The sequence below is a fragment of the Suricata suricatta genome, chromosome 16, assembly GCF_006229205.1.
Source record: "Suricata suricatta isolate VVHF042 chromosome 16, meerkat_22Aug2017_6uvM2_HiC, whole genome shotgun sequence".
Lineage (NCBI taxonomy): Eukaryota > Metazoa > Chordata > Mammalia > Carnivora > Herpestidae > Suricata > Suricata suricatta.
Window position 1 is genome coordinate 58,716,761 of NC_043715.1, and position 23,107 is coordinate 58,739,867.

A 23,107-nucleotide genomic window follows, 5' to 3' on the forward strand; every position below is an offset into this window, starting at 1 on the left:
CCGCCTCCCCTCCCAGGATCCATTGTCTCTACCTGTGAACTCAGTGGGGTTTATAGGAACCAAGATCTTGGGGCGCCTGGGTGGCTCAGTCAGTTAAGCCTCCGACTTCAGCTCAGGTCAGATCTCACGTTTGTGGGTTCCAGCCCCGCGTTGGGCTCCGTGCAGACAGCTAGCTCAGAGCCTGGAGCCTGCTTCCGGTTCTGTGTCTCCTTCTCTCTCTGCCCCTCCCCCTCTCATGCTCTGTCTCTCTCTGTATCAAAAATAAATAAAACATTTTTAAAAATTAAAAAAAAAAAAAAGGAACCAGGATCTATTCCCATCACATGTATACAACTGATAAAATAGTCAGTGACCCGAAAAGATTTATACTCACTGGCCAAGATAATCAATTTTCTTTTTTTTTTTTAATTTATTTTTGAGAGAGCGAGACACAGAGCATGAGTGGGGGAGGGCCAGAGAGAGAGGGAGACACAGAATCCAAAGCAGGCTCCAGGCTCTGAGCGGTCAGCACAGAGCCCGACACGGGGCTCGAACCCACAAACTTAAGATCATGACCTGAGCCGAAGTCGGCCGCCGAACCGACTGAGCCACCCACGCGCCCCATCAATTTTCTAAGCATAACAGTTTCAAGAGAAAACACACACCGGATTACAGATTCCACCAGAAACAGATATATTAGAACAGATGGAGCAAAAATTTAAATTAGTCTGTTAAATGCATTTAAAGAGTAAGACATGGTATTAACAATAAGAAATGAAAATAATGACACATAAAAAAGAACCAAGTATAAACATTAGGTATGTTAAGCAATAGTTGATATGAAGACACAGTAGAGGAAATAAATAGCAAAATGGACAGCTGAGAAACAAATTTAGCAAACTGGAAGAGCAAACTGAGAAAATGACCAGACAAAAGAAAAAAGAAAGGAAAAGGAATTAGAGAACATAAAAAAAGGCTAAGAAATATGGACAACAGACAGGTGTGCTAACATATGAATAATCAGAATCTTAAAAGAGAAAATTTTATTTTTTTTGTTTTTTTTTAATGTTTTATTTATTTTTGATACAGAGAGAGACAGCATGAGAGGGGGAAGGTCAGAGAGAGAAGGAGACACAGAACCAGAGCAGGCTCCAGGCTCTGAGCTGGCTGTCAGCACAGAGCCCGACGCGGGGCTCGAACCCACAAATGTGAGATCTGACCTGAGCCGAAGTCGGAGGCTCAACCGACTGAGCCACCCAGGCACCCCGAGAAAATTTTAAATACAAAAGATGAATTATTAAAAAATAAGACATAAATTTCCATCAGGTGTTTAGCACAGGTCTTAGAACATGTCACTCAAAATTCCTTTACTATCCTATGACATATTATAAAATTCTATATTTGTATTTTTTTGGTGCTAAAAACATTATAATCACTGTCCTAGTTTACCTTGTTTTTACTACAGACATAACACCACTTACATGCAAAGCTACTCAAGATAAAATCAGAAGCTCAGGGAGACCGCATGGGTGGCTCAGTTGGTGAAGTGTCTGACTTCGGCTCAGGTCATGATCTCATGGTTCATGGGTTCGAGCCCCATGTCAGGCTCTGAGCTGTCAGCAGAGCCTGTCTTCGGATTCTGTGTTTCCCTCTCTCTCTGGCCCTACCCTGCTCATGCTATCTCTCTCTCAAAAATAAAACATTAAAAAAAATTTTTTTTAAAACAGAAACACATGAATTTGACCTTAGAAGAAACTGTAACATTTGTCAAATTTGACTATCTCTGGGATGATTTATTGCCTCTTAGTTCTTTTTTCTTCTTAATTGTAAATGCAAAGAGGAGGAAAATACAAGAGAGGGAAATAAAGAAATGTTTAAAGCTTCGAAAGGAAATTTAGAGGCACAGAATGAGGAGAGGAATTTGGGAACACTTGACTGCCTTCTAAAGAAGTGGGCTAGAGCTGGTGAGCAGAGCACCCTGGTAGATTAGCGAGGTGAATGTGTATAACCACGTGTGCCTGCACTTAACTGTCCAGGGTGTACGAAATGAACGGCGGAAGTTCAGAAAACAAAGCCCACTGTATGGCATGTGGCTAGAAGAGTCCGGAGACTGGTCTGACTTGCTCTTTGCTCTCTATATTTACCAGTCCTTGTAGAAGCTGCACTGCCATGAATTCTGTGTTACCATTTGTCACTGAAACCAAAGTAAGCCGTAATTCACTGGTCCCAGATTTAAGCATAACACAGACTTCTAAAAACTGTCCTTTTATCTCTTGTAATGCTCCCTATGCTTAAATCCTCCCTGTGCAAATATATTTTGTTGTTCTTATTCTTTAAGAAAATGGATAATATCACAAAAAAGACATACATTTCCCAGAATGGAAAACAGATTAAGGACATCAGATTAAAAGGCCCATGGGGCACCTGGGGGGCTCAGTCGGTTAAGCCTCCAACTTCGGCTCAGGTCATGATCTCACGGTTTGTGGGTTCGAGCCCCATGTGGGGCTCTGTGCTGAAAGCTAGCTCAGAGCCTGGAGCCTGTCTTCAGATTCTGTATCTCCCTCTCTCTCTCTCTGGACCCTTCCCTGCTCATGCTGTCTTTCTCTCAAAAATAAATAAAACATTTAAAAATAAGTAAATAAATAAAAGGCCCACAGACAGTATCTAAGGAAGTTACTCATACACTTCAGACTCAGCCATCCCCCTCTTAGGTTTTTGTTGGGTAGTAAATGAAAACTTGCACACAAAAGCCTGTGTTAGAATGTCTGCAGTGGCTATATTTACAATAGCCAAGAACTGGAAACAACGTAATGCTCATCAGCAGGTGAGCAGGGTAAGTAATGGTAGCACAGTCACAGAACGGAATGCTACTCAGCAAAAAAAGGAGTAAACTACTAATAGGAGCTACAACATGGATGAATCTCAAAAACAAACAAAAAAGTATTATGTGGAGAAAACCTGGGCTCAAAAGTGTCCACATAATAAAAGTACTGTATGAATAAAATACTGCATGATTCTGTTTATATGAAACTCTAAAAGACAATTCTAGTATGTAGTGCCAGAGGAGAGAGGCGGTTGCCCAGAGCTTGGGGTGTGGTGGGAATTAACTAAAGAGACATAAGCCCTAATTAGGACTAAAATCCTCAGCATATCAGTGGTGTTTGAAGCCTCAAGACTGGATCAGACCCTCAGGGGAGTAAACAGGTAGGAAACAGGGCACTCTGACAGGAAGAGGTAATGCAAGCGGGGGAGGAAACAGCCAAGGGGGCCTGAAATGAAGGCCAGAATCAGGAGTAAAACATGTTTCAAGGAGGAAAGGATCTATGATCTACGATGTTGCTGATACTTAAAGGAAGCAAAAACCAGAATTGACTACTAGGTTTAGCAATGTGGAGGACATCTGGCAGTGAGGTAGATGTGGAGACATTTCAAGAGTAGAAAGGAAGAACAGACAACTCTTGAAAAATTTTGCTTTCTATAATGAGGCAGAGAAATTATGCAGGACCTAGAAGGGGATGTAGTATCAAGAGGTTTTCTTTCTTTTTCTTTTTAAAATCTTTAACATTCATTTAGTTTGTGTGTGTGTGTGTGAGAGAGAGAGAGAGAGCGAGCGAGCGAGCACACGAACAGGGGAGGGGCAGAGAGATGGAGACACAGAATCCGAAGCAGGCTCCAGGCTCTGAGCTGTCAATACAGAGCCTGATGTGAGGCTTGAACTATGAACTTTGAGATCATGACCTAAGCTGAAGTCAGATGCTCAAATGACTGAGCCACCCAGGCACCCCACCTTTTTTTTAAGCATCTTTACATATTGGTAGGATTAATCCAGTACATAGGGAAAACGTGATGATAACAAGAGACACGGCAGACTTGCTGGAGCAATGCCCTCCAGCAGTATCGGTAAGTTCTGGAGCCAACTCAGCCGGTTCGTATGTAGGTCCCTGTGGGACAGTGCAGACACTGGGGAAGATGGGTAAATGTTATGGAAGGCTGCTGCTGCTTCTTTCTGTTCTCTCAGGTAAATGAGAAGCAAAGTCATCTGTTGGCTGTGACCATGAGGGAAGATTAAGTATAGGGACTGCTGGAATCTTGATACTAAATACCAACCAGTTTAGGAAACAGATGGTGGAGGGTTCCAGTCACTAGTAATGGAACGGTCCTAGGGATGATCAGGGGAGTGACTGACTGTGGCAAGTGGTTGACAAAACCATAAGCAGTGGGGTTAAAGAACTGTGACGTCAGCACATGGAAGGATCACCTAGATGAATGATGGAATCAGGAAGTATTATGACAGTAAGGCAGGTGCTGAAATAATGTGCTGTGTGGACGAGTAACCTGTAATAGATGACTGGAATGAAGGGAAACAAATTGGTCTTATGTCCCAAGAGTCAGAGGTGAGTTTTACAGAGAAGGGAGGAACAATCTAGAAGCTGCAAATGAGAAAAGTGGGGGCGGAGGAGAAAGGAACTACCCCTTGAAGCCATCATAAGAGAGACTGTGCATAAGGGAGTCCCAAGCTTCAGTCACAGTAGGAAGGTTTCAAGGGAGAGCTCATGAGGAAATGAGTTCCAGTTGGGCCCACAAAAGATTCCAGAGTTGGGAAGGAGTAAAAAGGAGTTGAAGATGGGGTAAAAAAGGCAATGAATTAAGGCATCCAGGGGTTAGAGTAAGAAAGGTGAAGGAGCCTGGGAGCCCTGAGCATCCAAGGTTCACTGTGCACATAAGGCTGCGCCACAGATGACAGGCATGTGGGAGATCTTCCGGGAGAAAGCACAAGTCTGGGACTTTCCCTTGACCTGTGATGCGGGCTGGGCCACAAAAGGCACTTTTAGAAAAACTTTTTAAAAAGATATTAAGCTATATAATACAGAGTAGCTTGTCAGGATGCTTGTATAATATTGTATATGAATTATGAGACCCTTTGGAGTCCCTAAATCAAAGAATCTGGATTTGCTCAAAGTGGATTACACCACATACTACCATCTCTTACAGAGAAAATATTGCTAATTCTATTCTCTCTAAAGGTCTTGCAGAAATCACATGAGAAATACTTTCAGTTAATTTACTCCTGCAACATTTAATGGGTGACCGTTACGCACTAAGCCCTGAACGGTAGGGAATCAGATGTTACATACCTATACGGGCCCCAACAAGAGAACACAGCCTCCCCACACCAGTAGGCCACTGTTTCTCAACCAATGGGGAGTCATGGGCCCTGTAAGAACTAGTGAACCTTTTGTATTCTGGGTTTCTAACCAGTGTCCTTGAAGCCTAGCCAAGGATTCTTGACCCCTGATTATAGTCCTATTTTAGGGAAATACAGGAAGTATTTGTGAACAGCCAAATCCACTTATCCATCCTGCTTCCTTTCCCTTAGGAGCACTCAGAGAGATTTCCTTACTCTGATGACTTAGGTGTGCTTCCTTCCCTTCTGAGGCGCCCCTACTATCAAGCAATCTTCTCATCTAGAGAAGATAAAGAAAGTATAAACACTGAATTTGAGGGAGACCTTGAGAAATAGTGGTCCCATGTGCCATAGTGTCTCTTGCTCTCTGTCCCACGAGGGCCATTCTAACCCCATCAAGGGGCATTCCTTAGCATTACCCAAACTTCTGGTCTATCTTCCAGACACTGGTGTGCTGTAATCCTCAGGACTGTGGGTGGTGAAATCTTACGGAACCTAAGTCCTAGAAAATGGCAGTGATCCTGAATGTCCAATCCAGACTTCATATTCCAAAGGCAGCTTAGCTTTCATGTTATCAGAAATCATTCAGGACAGAGAGCCAGGTAACTTTATTTCTCATTGTTTAGGAATTTCTGGATTTTTATTATCAAGTTAGCTACTGTAGAAAACTGAACAAAAGAAAAGATTTAGGGGAAAAAATCACTGGAGAGGCAGCATAACATGGTAGTTAAAAACATGACTCTAGAGCCAAAAATCTCAGTTCCAATCCTTAACAGCTGTGTGTCCTTAGGTAGGTTTCTCAACATTCTGCATAAGTTTCTCCATTTGTAAAACTGGAATACTACTACTTCCTATCTCAGAGAATTAAGGAGATTCAACAAGTTAACATGTGAAAAGCACTTAAAACAAAGCCTAGCACATATGTGCTGTATGTGTTTGTAAAACTTTTTTAAAAAATCTTAAGTTAACAGGGTTAATTTCTCCATGGATCCTTCCAATCCTTATCCATATACATTTTTTAGATGTTATAATAGATATGTATATACAATTTCATGTCCTTTTCATTCCTTAACATTATGTATATTGATGCAGTGTCCACAATGGTAACGTATAGTGATTGCCTAAAACAGATTACACATGAGTTGTCCAACGATGCAATCAGGAGTAAACCATGGACACTGATACAATGGGTCATAAACTGTCATCTTTTGTTCCAACAACATCAGTCTCATACTTCTAGGTATTAATCATTCACCATTAGTAAACTCATTTACTAATCTTTTCTAAGGTTAATCTTGATCAACAGTAAATATCCCATTCAATACTAATTTTTTTCTTAAATTCACATTATTTCATGTTAAATGCAGCACCCGCATCCTCCCTTTATAACAGCAAACTGTATTTCCATAATTATGCACAAGATGTTATTATAAATCTTCCTATCCATTATTTCAGCTTGGTTCAAAATGGTGTATTTTCAGTTGAAAAACTTTCCCTAGAGTAAGATTCCCCTTAACAATGTACTATGATCCACAAATTCAGATCTCAGTTGAGATCTCTTACTGAAAGAAGTCTTATTCCCTATATTCATGTTCCTCAAGTAGGATTCCTGGTAGGAATCTAGTAGGACCATAAGGGGATTTTACAGTTTTCTTCACTGTAATTCTCTGATGTTAAGTAAAGGCTACATAACTGCGAAAGCTTTGTTCTATTCTTTTCATTTGCAGATTTCTTCTAAGGAGATATTTTCTACCAAATAATAAAAAGAAGTCTTCCTGAATTCTTACTAAACAATTTGTCCTCTTGATTATATTTAAAGGTTTTTTTTTTCAGTGTGTTGCCAAATGTACGATAAAAGGAAAATCTCTCATCAATTCAATTCACAGTTTCTTTTCATTATGATTTCTCTGATGCTGAAGTAGGGCTGAGTGACCACTAAAGGCTTTTCCACAGTCACTGCATATAAAGCGTTTCTCTCCGCTATGCATTCTCTGATGAATGATGAGAGATGAATTCTTACAGAAAGCTTTCTCACAATGATTACATTTGTAGGGTTTTTCTCCTGTATGGTTTCTTAGATGAACAATAAGGGAAGAACTCTCATTAAATGCTTTCCCACATTCATTACATCTATATGGTTTCTCTCCAGTATGAGTTCTCCGGTGTGCAATAAGGTGAGAACTACAGTTAAAGGATCTTTCACACTGATTACATTTATAGGGTTTCTCACCAGTGTGAATTCTCCGATGAGCAACAAGGTGACAGCTCTGACTGAAGGATTTCCCACATTTATTACACTCATAGGGCTTTTCTCCAGTATGAGTCCTTTGATGTCTAACAAGGTGAGCCATCTGGCTGCAGGACTTTCCACATTTATTACATTCATAAGGCTTGATTCCAGAATGAATTATTTCATGTTTAGTGAGTGCTGAGCGTTCTCTGAATGCCTTGCCACATTCCTGACAGTTATAGGGTTTCTCTCCTGTATGAGTTCTCTGATGGGCAATAAGATGGGAGCTCCAGCTAAAGGATTTTCCACATTCAGTACATTTATATGGTTTTGCTCCAGAGTGAGTTCTTTCATGTTTACTAAGGGCTGAGTAATCCCTGAAAGCTTTTTCACATTCATCACATTTAAAGGGCTTCTCTCCAGTATGCATTCTCATATGGGCAATAAGATGGGAGCTCCAGCTGAAAGATTTCCCACATTCAGTACATTCAAAAGGTTTCTCTCCAGTATGAGTTCTCTGATGTCCAATAAGATGGGAGTTCCAGTTGAAAGATTTCCCACATTCATTACATACGTAAGGTTTTTCTCCTGTATGAATTCTCTTATGTACAATAAGATGAGAATTCCAGCTGAAGGCTTTACCACATTTATTACATTCATAGGGCTTTATTCCAGTGTGAGTCCGTTCATGTTTAGTAAGGGCCGAACGATTTCTAAATACTTTTCCACATTTATCACATTCATAGGGTTTCTCTCCAGTATGAGTTTTCTTATGCTGGATAAGGTAGGAGCTCCAGATGAAAGATGTTCCACATTCATTACATTCATAGGGTCTCTCTGAGGCGTAGCTGCCTGCATGTTGAGTAAGGAACGAGTCACACCCAAAGACTCTCTCCCATTCATTGTATTTACATGCTTTTTCTGCAGTACCAATTTTTTGATGTTCCATAAATGATGAAAAATAAAAGATATTCTCATATTCTTTGTAATCATACTGGTTTTCTCCAATATGAAGTCGTGGGTGTTCATTAAATGATGGGCTCTGGTTAAAGATTTGATGGCATTCCTTATATTCATAGAGCTTTTCTCCTGTATGCATCCCCTTATGTAGTATATGATTGAAAGATTTAACAGCATCAGTACATTTGAGAAGATTATCTCCAGACTGCATCCTTTCAGGCTGAATAGGTTGTATGGACTGGTAGAAAGTTTTGTCATAATCATGATTTCCATAGGTGACCTTATCTGCATACATTATGGCTGAGTTATACTGCCAGCTTTCAGCATTTGTATCAGGCTTATATAAATGTTCTATTTGAGAAACTCTCTGAGATGGAAAAACGTTTAAGCTCTGGCTATACTCTGCTCCAAGTCCACAGAATTCAGAACCTCTTTGAGACAATACTTGCTTTTGCATGAAGACCATTTGCCTCATAGCTGTACTCTGGTTCATGTGATACATTTCCAACTGTTCTTTACATCCCAAGACTTCTAACCTGGAGAACCAAGGATCATCCCAAATGTATCTTTCCAGCTTCATGCTATGGGATTGTTCTTCCTCAAAAATGCTTTGTGTTGGGATCAATGCTTTGCTTTCAAGATTTCTCATCCACTCTGAAATAATCAGAAAAAAAGCCATGAGAGCACAGAGAAAAAAATTCTGAGAACAGAGTGGGAAAGTGAGATTTATTGTCCATATTACTGAAAAGGCAGGTGTGAACTTGTTTTCAAATAGTTTTGCAACAAAAAGCAAGATCATAATAGGGAAGAGGAGAATCATGAACACTGAACAAAAAAAGTATGTGAGCCAGAATAAGTGTATAATGGATACTAATAAAGATCACTTAGGGGTATTTTCCCATGCAAAAAAAAAAAAGGCCAGAGTAAGGGTGTGTGGTAAAGGAATTGAGGTCCTGGAATGATCTAAGAGTGTCTGGCATGCCTGAAGCCTTGGAGCCTCTGTTCCAGTATCTCCAGATAGTGTGTACAATGACATTTATGGTCATCTCTGGTAAACACCTGCTTTCCGTCTGGGCCTCTGGAGCTTCAGAGGTCAGAGTCAGTTACACAGGCACTGTGTATCCAAATGCCCAATCTCCAATAAACACCCTGGACTCCTAGGCTCTGGCAAGCTTTCCTAGTAGAGGCCACTTCATACGTGTTGTCACAACTCACTGCTGAAGGAGTTAAATGTGTGCATCCCTTGCAACTCCACTGGAAAAGGACTACTTAAAGCTTGCACTTGGCTTTCTCCCGACTTAGCTTCACGTGCCTTCTCCCTCTGCTGACATTGTGTTGTATCCTTTCAGTGTCATATACCAGTACCTTGAGTACAATGACTTTGAATCGAGTCCTGTGCACCCTAGTGAATCTCTGAACCTAAGGGTGGCCTGGGAGACCCGGGACAAAAGGACCCAGTGAATACTATTAAGGTAAAAAAATAAATAACTTGCTTAGAAGATAAATAAGCAATCAGGCCTTTAACTGATGTTAAAATGATGGAAGTGTCCTAATTCATTTCTGTGTTATAATATCTTGGCTCCTATTTTGACACCTGCCCCCCAAAAAGGAGGAACTGGCATTAAGAGAAAGTATCACCAACAGAAGTTTCAAGCAAGGATCTTATCTATGATAATATGCTGTGACATTGTTTCATATTCTGTTCAATGACACAAGACTTATCAGCCCACAAGTCACCATAGTTTAAGGATGCTCCTAGAGTTACAATTCTCTTAACAACTACAAAATGCTTTGTAGAGTAAGGGCGCACAACACAGACTTGAAAGGCAACTTATGATGAAGACACAGGAGTTATAGCCTGATATAATCTGTATTTAAATACTGGCTTGGGGCACCGGGCTGGCCCAGTCAGTGGAGCATGCAATTCTTGATCCTGGGGTCATGAGTTCAAGCCCCATGTTGGGTGTTGAAATTAGTTACAAATAAAATTAAATACACACACACACACACACACACACACACACACACACTCATACTGGCTCTATACTATCCATAGAGGATGCTTCCTATGTCTCCACAAGATTGTGAGTCCAGTGAAATGTCTGGTAAGTTCAATATATGAAAGCCCCCCAGTCCTCCAACAACTGAAGGGGTCTGTCTTAGTTTCCTATTGCTGCTGTAACAAATTACCACACAGGTAGCAGCCTAAAAATGACACCATCTTATTACTTCACAGCTTTGGAAGTAAGAAGTCCAAAATGGCTTTTACTGGGTGAAAATCAGGGGAGCTTCCTCCAGGGGAGAATCTACAGCATTGCCCTTTTTCTGCTTTTAGAAGTTGCCTGAATTCTTTGGCTTATAGCTCCTTTCTCCATCTTCAAAGCATATCACTCCATCCTCTGTTTCTGTTACCACATCCACTCTCGGTGTCTTGGATACTCCTGCCTCACTTTTATAAGGACCTTGAGACTACCATGGTCACTCATGTAATACAAGATAATCCTTCCATCTCAAAATTTACACACATCCAAAAAGCTCCTTTGCCATATGAAGTACCAGAATCGCAAGTTTAAGATGAGGACATCTTTTGAGGGCATTGGTCATTATTTACCCTACTACAGGGTCTAAGTCACCGATACCTAATTCAACCTAGACTCTTCAGTTCCTCTAGGTTTTTCTTCTCTCCTCACTATACACCATTTTCCTTCCTTTTACTATCCAAGTCCATTACGACAGGGGCCCTACTTTGCTCAAGATCTGGCATTTATTACTAATTTCAAACTTAGCTCCTAGAAGTTAGGCAATGATCAATCTTTATACAGATTTTGAATCCTTACAGTAGAAACTTTAAGAAATGGTAGCTGAACAAATGAACAATTCTTGTCCTACTATATACTCTGTAGTATAGCCTGAGTATCCAGAACCAGAGACGAGACAACAAAGCATCATCTAACCAGGAAGTCAGCATCTATGCGATGAGAAGACACACTGCACAGCTGTCAACAATAAACACAGTGTATCACTGAGACAGGGCATGCAGATGCTGCGTGGGGGCTGGGGGCGCGCTAGGGGAGGAGATCAGTAATCAGTGTTCCCAGAAACAATCCAGGAAGGCTCTGCACAAGAGAAATGACATGAGCTCAGCCTTCAGGCCTTGCTAGAATACAGACAAACTGCTCTACAGCATGAGTTAGTGACAAAATGAGAAAAATAATAGAAAAAACTGAATGGTCTTGAAGTCTAGTCAGAGTTATGTAAAAGGCTACTCGAATCACTGCAGATTTACTGACAGAGCACTCATAATGGAAGATTTCAGGGAGGCAGATCTAGGAAAAACACCTGAGGTAACTAATAATAAGTAAGAATCTACTCATTAACTTGAGCTCAAGTTTTCTAAGGGTCCTGGGGGTGATGATGGTAGAAGCTGAAGGACCCAACTAACATTTCAGAGCCAGAAAATCTCAGGAGTTAGAAGAAAGATTACATCTTGGATAGGAAAAAGTAGGAAGTCAAGAAGACTTCTCAATTTCCAGCTTTGAGGGGACTCACAGAAGGCTGGTACCAGGGATATGCATCAAAAAAGATGGGGGAACATAATCTAGAAGGAAGAGATGAGCTTCCTGGTTCCAGCAATTTCAGGGAGTTGGTTGAAGTGATTTGCAAAACGGGAGAATTGTAATGATGGAGGTGATGGAACCAGAGTTCAGGACGGTGGTTCGGGATGGTAACTTAGAATGGTCAGCACCAAGAGGAGGAGAGTTAAAGCTCCTGGAATTCAGAGCCCTAGATGGGGCAACTGAAGAGACTCCAAAAAAGCCTACTTCATGAGAATGGATGGGAAGACATTTACCTTCACAACTCAAGAGTGGCTAAGGTACATTGTTACATTAAAAAGAGCAAGATAGGGGCGCCTGGGGGGCTCAGTCGGTTAAGCCTCCGACTTCGGCTCAGGTCAGATCTCACGTTCGTGGGTTCGAGCCCCGCGTCAGGCTCTGTGCTGACAGCTAGCTCAGAGCCTGGAGCCTGTTTCAGATTCTGTGTCTCCCTCTCTCTCTGACCCTCCCCCTCTCATGCTCGGTCTCTTCTGTATCAAAAATAAATAAAACATTAAAAAAAAAAGCGCAAGATACACAACAGAATAGATCATAATCTACTTTTAGAAAGGTGAAAACAACCATATCCCTATATGCTTTAGCTGTGTAAAGAAACTCTGGAAACACAATAGAAATTATTAAATTTTTTAATGTTTATTTATCTTTGCGAGTGCAAGCGAGCATGAGTGGGGGAGGGGCAGAGAGAGAGGGAGACACAGAATTTGAAGCAGGCTCCAGGCTCTGAGCCATCAGCACAGAACCCAATGCAGGGCTTGAACCCACGAACCATGAGATCATCACCTGAGCTGAAATCAGACGCTTACCCGACTGAACCACCCAGTTTAGAAACTAAAACTGACTACCTAGGGCAAGATGTCAGTAAAAATGGCAAAAATAAGGGCCTCTGAAATTTCACCATTCCATTAAAGCAACCCAAAACTGGCAAAAACTGTCAGAATCAATTTCCTCAGAATTCTATAAATCAACCAAACTCCTACAGCAGCCCAGGGAAGACATTATTCAAGAAAGACGCTGGGCTTTTTAACAGTAAGCTCTGGGGCACTGGAGCTTACCCTAGTCCCATCTCGGGCTCCCCGCCTCAGCAGCAGCCTTGGAAAAAAACAGCCAATATTTCTGGTTCTAGAGAGAACAGAATGAAGCCGGGGGCTCCCCAAAACCTCATTCCCAAAGGACAGTCATTATTCGAGCCATCTGGTGGTTGCCAGGCCTGTGAAAGGTTGTCAGGGGCTAGAAGCCTCAAGGCAGCAGGTATTTGTCAAACATCTACAGGCAGCGTAATAAAAAGTCGCTGAGGCAAACGATACACAAAACCACAATGGTTTCTAAAAAGCTGAGGGAGAAGCCACTCTTAGGGGCTTTGAAAAGTTCTAATACATTTCTGGGAACCTAGAATAATTAAACTGTCAAAAGCCAACGCCTAAGAGAGGATCCTCAAAGCAGCAAGAGAGAAGCAGTTGATCACATCCAAGGGATCGTCATACGACCAACAGTGTATTCCTCTTCAGACCATGGAGGTGAGAAAGAAAAATACTGCCAACCAAGAATCCTGTATCGGACAAAACTCTCCTTCCAAGATGAAGGGGAGAGGAGAGCACTCCCAGACAGACAATCTGAGAGAGTCTGCTGCCGGCAAACCTGCCCTAAGACAAATGGACTCATTTAAGTTGCAATGACAGGACACTAAGCAGTAACTCAAAATAAAGGACACAAATAAACATAACGACATAGGTAAATATAACAAGGCTGTGTACACGCATTTTTTGTTTGTAATTTTTTTCTATCTTATTTAAAAGACAAAAATAGGGGCACCTGGGTAGCTCAGTTGGCTAAGCATCTGACTTCAGCTCAGGTCATGATCTCAGGCCCCACACTGGGCTCTGTGCTGACAGCTCAGAGCCTAGAGCCTGCTTTGGATTCTGTGTCCCCCTGTCTCTCTACCCTTCCCCCACTCACGCTCTGTCTCTCAAAAGTAAAAAAAACATTAAAAGAAGACAAAAACAAAGCAATAAATTAGGTCTATGTTGTAGACATACTATGTATAGATGTAATTTTTGACAATAACAGCATAAATGGCGGAGGATAGAGATATACAGAAGGGTTTTTTTTTTCCCCATTTTTTATTTAGTTTTGAGAGACAGAGAAAGACAGCACAAGCAGGGAAGGGTCAAAGAGAGAGGGAGACACAGACTCTGAAACAGGTTCCAGGCTCTGAGCTAGCTGTCAGCACAGAGCCCGATGCGAGGCTCGAACCCACAAACCATGAGATCATGACCTGAGCCGAAGCCGGATGCTTAACCGACTGAGGCACCTAGGTGCCCTGACAGAAGGAAAGTTTTTGTATGCTACCAAAATTAATGGTATTAACCAAAGTACATTACGTAAGTTAAAATATTAATTATAATCCCCAGGAAAACCACTAAGAAAATAGCTGAAACATGTATAGTACAAGAAAAGTGGTTACTAGTCTGTGTGTGTGTGTCCTGTGGAAAGGCAGGGGTAAGAGTAATGTGGATACCAGCAGCAAAAATAAATGAGATTTTTCAGCTCACATATTCTATATAACGCTGAGGTTTTTGAACCATGTGAATACATTACCTATATAAAACCCTTAAAGAAAAAAAACATTCCGTGGCTCCTGGCTACAAGTTTGTCGATAAAGGAAATGAGAACAAATTCAAAAGAGAAATGGGCAGCACAGAATGAGAGGCCTCAAGGAGAATGGACGCAGAGGAAGGGAAACTGCGGCTCACACAGTATGTTACCTTGTTAACAGCAGGCCATCTCTGCTCTGAATCGGCAGCTGCGACAGGCAATGCATGGGACAGCTCCCTGGGGGGGGAACTGTGACTGTCTCCGAGGAAGGAACTCCTCATGGTCTCCGCCCCTTTCTCACACAGGGGGGCTTGGAGGAAAGGTCCTCGCTCCCCCCCGCCCTCACCTGGACAAGTGCTCTGAGGATGTGCTTGTTCCACTGACCACGGGTCTTCTCCTTGCTCCAACAGACAGATGACCTCCGGCTTGGCAATCTGATTCCCTACGCGTGGAGGAAAAAACACGGACTTGTGTAGCCTTGTAAATTCCCTTGCCTGTTCTTCCCTGACTTCTCACCTGGGCAGAATAAGCATACTTTATGCTTTATTAGCATTAGGGATTTTGTCCCTGAACCTCAGGAGGTCTCAAGAGCATCTCAGCCCTTCTGAGACTTCTAGGAGCTCTTTTATTTTTTTATTTTATTTTTATTTACCAAGTGTTATTGATCGGTGGTGGTGTTATGCATTGCTAATTTTTAAAATTGAGATATAACTGACATGTAACATATCAGTTTCAAGTGTACATGATTCAATATTTGTATACATTGTGAAATTAGCATTTAGTGTTATTATCGTAACATTAAATCTAGTTAACATTTATTACCAATAGTGACCGTCTGTGAGCTTTTAAACAGGTGCGTGCAGACACCTTCATGACTGGGCAGCACCGCCTTACCCACAGACAGCAGATGGCCATAGGTCTCCAGCATCACATCACGGTACAGGGTCCTCTGAAGAGGGTCCAACTGCCCCCACTCTTCTTGGGTGAAGTCCACAGCCACGTCTTTGAAAGTCACTGGTTCCTAAAAGAGCCCAGAAGTTCCTCCTCAGCCTGCGGCCACACCGTCCAATGTTTTCCGGGGATGGAGCTGACCACAGTGGGGAAGGGACAGAATACAGAGGAACTGTCCCGGATATGTTCAGTACTGCAACTGATTTGGGTCAGGTCTCACTGGGAGGCCCCCAAGGACACGCTATTTGGGATGTACTCTTAAGAAATTAGGTATCTGGGCCCATGAAAACCAAAACAAAGATGAGCAGGTCTCTCCATACTGGCTAGTATGGACAGGACTCCCATAGGGCCAGTGCCCCATCTTCTCTGAAAACGAAGACACTCAAGGCCAGGACCAGGGAGGAAGCAGACTACAAGCGCTGTCTGCAGGCCAACTGTGTTGCAGTCTTTGCTCAACATGTGGATCTAGTACCTGAAAGGGTGATATTAAATATTCACAGGCTGTCCTCCCGGCCACTATAGGCGGGTTTCCATTCCCAGATCCTCTCTGTCCCAAGGACTGGAGCTAAGGGTAAGACAGCTTTGAGCAGAGCAGCCCAGGCCCAAAAAAGAAAAAGAAAAAGAAAAAGAAAATCAGGTACAGGCGTTGTCAAAAACCCTTGGGTTAAAAATGTTCCAACTGATGTTTTTAGGAAAAATAGAACCAGGAACGCTCACTAGAAACACATCGGGAAGACGATTAGAAACTTTTACAATGAACATATCACTCTGCTCTTAAGCACTCAGTGTGAGCGTCAGTTATCTGGGCACGTCCAGGGTGGAGGGCAGCACGCGTTCCCTTGTGGCGATAGTGGAGAGAGCCGTCCATCATGGGTGGTATGCTACAATCCCCACAGGCCTGGATGGCTTCTGGGTCCTCCCCTCCATTTGGAAACCAGCTTTCTGGCGCGAGCTGAGCATCCTGTGAACCCCTCCCACACCTTCGTGTCCTGTTACGTCGCTGCTACCCTCACACGGCCTTTCCCACCACCTTCCCTTCTGTCCCTGCTGGTCAAGGCTCACAAATTGAGTTTGTTATCTTTGATCAGGGTCACTCGTGACTGGTCTTCAGTGTAACAACTTTTACTCTCTCCATCTCAACTGCTCCCCCTCCACCAAACAATGCTTGGCTTAAGACACAGAACTGATTCTGCTGCAGTAATTCCCTTACTCTGCAAAGCACTTAAAACGGCAGAGCAAAACTTCCCTTAGTACAACTATCCCTGACCTTAGACACATCAAGGCCAATACCTTGGCTTTCTTCTACAGACCTGCCTAGGGCCTCAGTTTCTTTGATGGGTGATGCTTCTGTTTTTAAGCAATATAAACTTTTTAATATAAATGTTAACATTTGGATCGAGAAGTGCACAAAGCCCAAATGAGCTGAAATCATAAGCTTGGTGTACTTTCACAGAGCAATCATGCCAGGGACCAGTGGGAGGCCATGCTCTCTCACCAGGGTGCTCCTGGGGTGCTCCCTGATGCCACCTAACTCCCCCAGAGGGCAGCATCCACTTGATGGCTTCAGTTCAGCTACACTTAACAAGGTCCAAACCCACACCCTAGCAGCTGTCAAGCTGGTGAACTGAGCCACAAGTTAACCTCCCATCCTTCCCACAACCCTCATGGAATCCCCATACACATGTAAAGCATATAAAGAACTAGTTCTAAAAGACATTGAAGGACTGAACTCATCAAGGAGTGAATCTGCAACCTTTAATCAAATATTAGACATTGGCAATGGTCATCAGTGACTGCTACTTCACACATGAAAGGCAGACACGGAACACGTCTGAATAACATGAATAATGGAGAAGCAGCTATACTTTGCCTGACTAATCCACATCTTCTGAAAATGGGACAACCAGATTCCTGTGCCCACTAATCCAACCCAGCAGGAAGGACCCAGCACCACCTACGTGGACTCCCGCCAGCTTACAGGAGGCAAAGGGATGGGGGGCATCAAGAGGCCAAAATCAGGCAAACCAACAAGACAAGTGACCTGGTTTCTTCAGCATATTAAGCACACATAGTGGGTGGTCCTTGTTTGGATCCTGATTTGAATAAACCAAATGTATTTGGGGGACAACTGGAAAAACTGATCACTGGAACTACTGTTGTTAATTTTGTTGGATGTGGAATACGTATTGATAAAGTTATTTCTGAAAAGTATCTATCTCTTAGACATTACACAGAAGTGTTGATATGCAAAAACGATAGAATATATGAAATTTGCTTTAAAATATTCCAGTTTTTAAGAAGTGTCAGGATAGAGAAAAAGGCACAAATCTGAAAGCTGACAGTTGAAGTTACTGAACATGGGTGTTTGTAATAATGCCAAGAGATCTGACATCCTAAATCCCAGAACCTATGACCATCACATTAACATGACAAAGGAACTCCGCAGAGATGTGATTATATTACGGATACTGATTTGGGGAGATCATCTTGGATCATCTAGGTGGGCTCAAAGTAATTACAAGGAGGGAGGAGGAGGGTCTGAGTCAAAGGAGATGTGATGTTGGAGCAAGGCACCCTGAAGGTGCACGTAGCCTCCAGAAGACAGGAAACGCCAGGAAGGAGATTCTCCCCTGCAGTCTCCAGAAGGAATACAGCCTTACAGACCACCCCTCGCTTTTTTTTTGGTCTTTGAAAAACGTTGCTATTTATTGACATCTGAAGGGAAGAAGACATAATATATGTCAGAGAAGAGGTATCAATGGGATCATAGACTGACTGACTGCCAAGAGCCTACAAACCCACTTTAGACTTTAGAGTTCTAGAACAAGAGAGAAAATTCATATTGTTCTAAGACATTAAGTCTGTAGTAACTTGTTAAAATGATAACTGGAACTAACACAAGGTTCAGATTCCACTTTGGGGTTTAAAAATCTCCTAAATAAAGTTTGAGAAAGAAATATCCCAGGCAGTGAAAAGAGGCCGTTGGCAAGTGGTGTTCCAAACCTTCTCGCAAGATAGGAAACCGATGAAGGAGTAGCAGACGGAGGAAAGAGCAGAGAGAATCCCAGCCCCCACGTGTTAGACGGGGCTCGGGTGGAAGAGGTTTCCAGGAGAGGCTTGGGGCTCTGAGCTTAAAAGACAGGTGAGGCAGGAGTGAGAGGCAAGTCCGTACTCAGGACAGCTTTGCCAGCGGTCCCAGGTCCCAGCCACCCACCTGTGGGCAGCGCCACCACCGACGGCCCCGCACTTACACTCAGGCAACACCGCCTCCAGCCTGCTCGGACACAGGAGGGTACGAGTTCTCTGACTGCTCAGGTGACTAGTGCGCCGGGAGCTGAAACCTCACAGATGTGGGGCAGGAGTCTGTGGCTTGACAGCCAGCTGCATGCCGGGGAAACTGGAAACAACCAACCTGAGGATCCTGGCCCAAGCAGGTCCATGGCGCTTAGAGGGATTTGTTGGGAGGGAGAGACAGACAGACAGACAGACACACACACGCACAGAGGAAGGCCAATCAGGAGGCCAGAGGAGCCCTGGATACACGAGGAACGTGTGCAGCACAAGCACCGAAGTACACAGAATACTGGCAGCATCTACAATCCTACTTTCACTGAACTGTAATTCCAATTCTCTGACTGGAGGGTTTCAGTATAGATCAGGATGACACAAGAGGGTCTCTGAAAGAACAAGAATTCATCAAATGTGAACACACAGCAATTGCTCCAGGAGGCCCGCCATTTAAGAGAAGGCCTGGAATAGGACAAGATAGAATTTTTTTTTAAAACATGTGAGTTCTTTAAACAAGACACAAAAACACTAGCTATAAACAAATACAGACACGGGAAACGTGGGACTGACAAAGACCACCAGAGTTCAGACAAGCTACAGCGTGGGAGACCATTTGCACACAGCAAAGAATCAGGATCCAGAATGTCTATAAAATGCCTACATATCAACAGGTCAGAGTCTACACAGATCTAGGAGTGGGAGAGAGATACAGGGAGAAGAAATACAGATGATCAGTAACAATATGTAAAGATACACCCCCTCACTAGCAATCAATGAAACACATAGTACTACAATCTATCATTTTGGTCTTGAGCAATTCAAAAATTAAAAGACCTGACATGCCACCTGGCAGCAGAGGCGGAGACGGGCTGTGCATTGCCCTCTCCAAGAGCCACATGGCAGCGCTGGTCATACTGCAAACACACATGCACCCTAAAACTCAGCATCTCTCCTTTCAGGGGCGCGTCTAGATAACATTTATATGTATGCACAAAATGAAATTACAAGGTCCAACAGATTTCCCTAGAATAATAAAAATGGTGGGGGTGGGGGAACTTCTAAGCATATCCGTAAAACGGATGAACAGGGGGCTAAAGGAAATGAACTTATCACATGAACGGACCTCAAAGGTGACCTTGAATAAGCAAAGTATAGAAAAACTACGGATAGTAAAAGCAGGCAGCTCTTGATCTCAAGGTTGGGAGTTTGAGCCCCACACTGGTTACAGAGATGACTTAGGGAAAAAAAAATCTTAAAAAGAATTAGATTACTATCTATGTGATGTCTATAGAAATACAGAAATTAGCTGTGTACACACCTTAAGTGGTTATTCTGGGTAAACGTAAGAAGAGAACGTGACTGGGGAAAACTAAGTATATATTACAAAACATTAACAACTGTTCATTCTGAGTAATGGAGACCATATTTGATTACTTCTCATACTCTTCTGTATTTATGAGATTTGCCAGAATAAAATTTTAAGTAAGTAAAAAAGAAGTTATTTCCAGATTTGTAGATGTTATAAAGGGGAAGGAACCCATGGGCTGCCAACAGGAAGGAAAAAAGATGCCCAGTTGAGTATGTTCCCATATTGAAGTCCACAGTTCATGGAGGCCTCAATGAGACAGAAAATGCAAAGCCAAGACCAGAGGTGAAACAGAAAGAGGAAATGGAGGAAGTCGGGCACCCAGTCTCCCCACTGTGGAGACGAGGGGCCCCAGAAGCTAGCGCGAGGAGTGAGCTGCTCCACTCCCAGGTAACCCTTACCTGAACTTGCACTTCACAAACAACTTCTAGGATGACTTGCAAGTGTCTCACCCTAATTCCCTGTAATCATTCTTGCAATCTCATTTTGTCCGTGTATATGACCACTTTCCAGGGCTCTTTACGGAGCCCGGCCACACATCTACATCACGGGAGGGTCTGAGGAAGACGTAGAGGCTGCTGAGCAGGTGGGTCTCAGCTCCTGCATTATCTGAGAAAATGGACAGCTGGCCAACTCACGAAATCTCAGGAAATTCAGATGGGTTCTTTGGTGACTTGAGAATTTCATTAGTATTTTCGGGCAAGTTCTTTGCAGAAAAGGAAAACAACTGCACACATCCTCAGGACAGCCAGGGCTGGGTGCCGAGGATTATTGTTACTTATGTGCATGCTTATCACACACAAATCATCAGTGGCTTGTTAAAGATACGTTTGAGACTTTCCGTATCTGAGGCAGCCGACTGGAGCTTTTTAAACAGGGTATCGTCGTTTTCCCTATTCTTCAAAATAATGGGATCTGGGCTCCCACTAGCTGAAACTCTGCGATGCAACACGTTCCCCCAGATGGACTATTCAGATAACAAGGGATGACAGCACTGGATGTTCTCACCAGATGAATGCTTTATTTCAGTATTTGATTTGGAGGGAACAGCAGAGAGATACGGGGCTCTCATTAGCGTTCCTGAAGACCTTGCTTAGTACCAAACTCACCCGATCCAAGTCTTGAGTCTCCCACAGGGAAAGACCCAAAGTGAGTGTGGGGAGGGGGCAAGGAGCATGTTCTCAGAAATCAAAACGCTTCAGACACTGGAGGGCGTTGTTATTTTAATTCTCCGTTTTATTTTCTCGGCATTAGCCCTAATAATTCTCAGGAACCCTCCCATAAATTAACAGCAGGGTGCAGCCCAATGATTATTAAGGCTTCTTCACAGGATTTTATTACAACTAACTTTTGCTCCCAAGCGACTGAGTCAGAGCCCGTCTTTCCGCCTTGCCTCCCTGCTGATTCTTTTACAGAATGTGAAAGTGACTAGACCCCAGAACAGCAGTGAACATCACAGCTGCCCGAGTCCTGCCGCCTGACAACCGCTCTGTACCACGGGGGTCAGGCCCTCTGCGCCACGGGACAGCCGTGCGGACACGTGGGGACAGCACACTTGCGATGCACTACACCAGTCAGCTCTGAAACCGTGGGAGCGTTCATCACATATTTTTAATTTGTGGGGAGGCATAAATACGTTATTAATAATTTCATACCTCAGTATCTTACATTTGCTTGATCCATTATTTTAACTTAGAAAAAAATCTAAATATGGTAACAAAACTATTTTTCCTCATCTTTCATAGTAAAGAGAAAAGAGTAAATGTAAATTTCATGAATCAGGATGAAAAGCTCTCATTCAGCTATATGGAGACAACCCTAAGGAACCAAAAACAGCAAGTTAAAAATGGCTGCCTCTAAATCATATAAAGAAATAAAATACTGATCTGTACTGCAACATAAATGATCCTTAAAAACATGCTAAGTGACAGAAAGCAAACACAAAAGGTCATAGATCATATGACTCCCTTTATGTGAAATGTCCAGAAGAGACAAATACATAAGGAAAGTACAAAATTAGTGGTTGCCATGATGGAGGGTGGTGGGAACAGGGAGTGACTACTAATGGGCATAGAATTTCTTTGGAGGATGAAAATGTTCTAGAAGCAGAACCAGAAACATATACCGGTTGGTAACAGTTGCATAATTCCGTGAATATACAAAAACCCACAGAACTATACACATTTATGGTATCTGAATATTTTAATAAAGTTATTAAAACAATTGGTTTTTCTACAGTGGGCTCCTCTAATGAAAAGACTGGCCAGGAGGGAAGGGAGCGGACACCTTTCCAGGAGCATCAGCTCCCACTATCCTGTTTGCTGCCACCCGTCCCATATCCTCTCTGCTGCCCCATCCCTCTCAGGACCGGTCCCCACGGCCACGGCCACGAAGCTGCCCTGCATGGATTCCCTTACCTGCCTATAAAGTCTTGCTCCCAGGTCCTGGTCTCACTGATGCCTGAAATGCCAGCCTGCTCCCCATGGTCCCCCTCCTCTCCACTCCTGCCAGGGACACCCTTCCAGCCACATTTTAGACAATGGCGCCTCCTGCCCCCTGCCCTCAGGAAGCTCTTTATTACCACCGACCGGAGCCCTGGCTTCGCAGCAGGCATTCCGGGCCTGGCTGGGTTCATCCTGGCCTCTCCATCCTAAATTCTGATGAAGGTCAAGCTTCACCCAGATGCCGGTAATGGAGAGCTCCCACCCCCACCCAACACACAGGCCGTGCCAGGCAAGGCCAGGCCCTGCTTACAAGGCCGGTGCAGTCCCCTCACCTCTGGTGCCAGCGCGTCAGATCTCCAGGCAGCATCCCTCCCCACCGCGGAAGGACTCCGGCTGCCCGTGCCCCGGTGACTCTATGCAGACAGTCTGCCACTTCTCGAGGCCTTAGTTGGGCTCAGCTCCTCCGAGGCTTGGGGCCTCCCTCCCTAAGCATCTCAG

At 43.3% G+C, this 23,107-nt stretch overlaps 1 protein-coding gene across 2 annotated transcripts; it reads right to left on the minus strand.

Moving 5' to 3' along the window:
* Positions 1–5,748: 5,748 nt before the first annotated feature.
* On the minus strand, positions 5,749–20,173 carry ZNF606 (zinc finger protein 606). 2 transcript variants are annotated; one of them, XM_029926401.1, is made up of 4 exons: positions 18,763–20,173; positions 15,455–15,581; positions 14,907–15,002; positions 5,749–9,008 (listed from the first exon to the last, which is right to left on the minus strand). In XM_029926401.1, the coding sequence occupies exons 2-4, from the start codon at positions 15,486–15,488 to the stop codon at positions 7,045–7,047; spliced, it is 2,094 nt and encodes a 697-aa protein (XP_029782261.1). In that variant the 5' UTR covers positions 15,489–15,581; positions 18,763–20,173; the 3' UTR covers positions 5,749–7,044. The 2 variants fall into 2 exon arrangements, with proteins under 2 accessions (XP_029782261.1, XP_029782262.1); XM_029926402.1 differs by lacking the exons at positions 15,455–15,581; positions 18,763–20,173 and adding an exon at positions 14,731–14,797 and having other exon boundaries at positions 14,907–14,989.
* Between the last annotated feature and the right edge of the window lie 2,934 nt (positions 20,174–23,107).

Excerpts from the sequence above, each read along its gene's own strand:
- ZNF606 (XM_029926401.1), bottom strand. The coding sequence starts at position 15,488 with ATGCTGGAGACCTATGGCCATCTGCTGTCTGTGG. Across the intron at positions 15,003-15,454 it reads TGGCCATCTGCTGTCTGTGG|GGAATCAGATTGCCAAGCCG; the intron begins GTAAGGCGGTGC and ends CTCCACGCGTAG. Across the intron at positions 9,009-14,906 it reads TCCTCAGAGCACTTGTCCAG|AGTGGATGAGAAATCTTGAA; the intron begins GTGAGGGCGGGG and ends TGATTATTTCAG.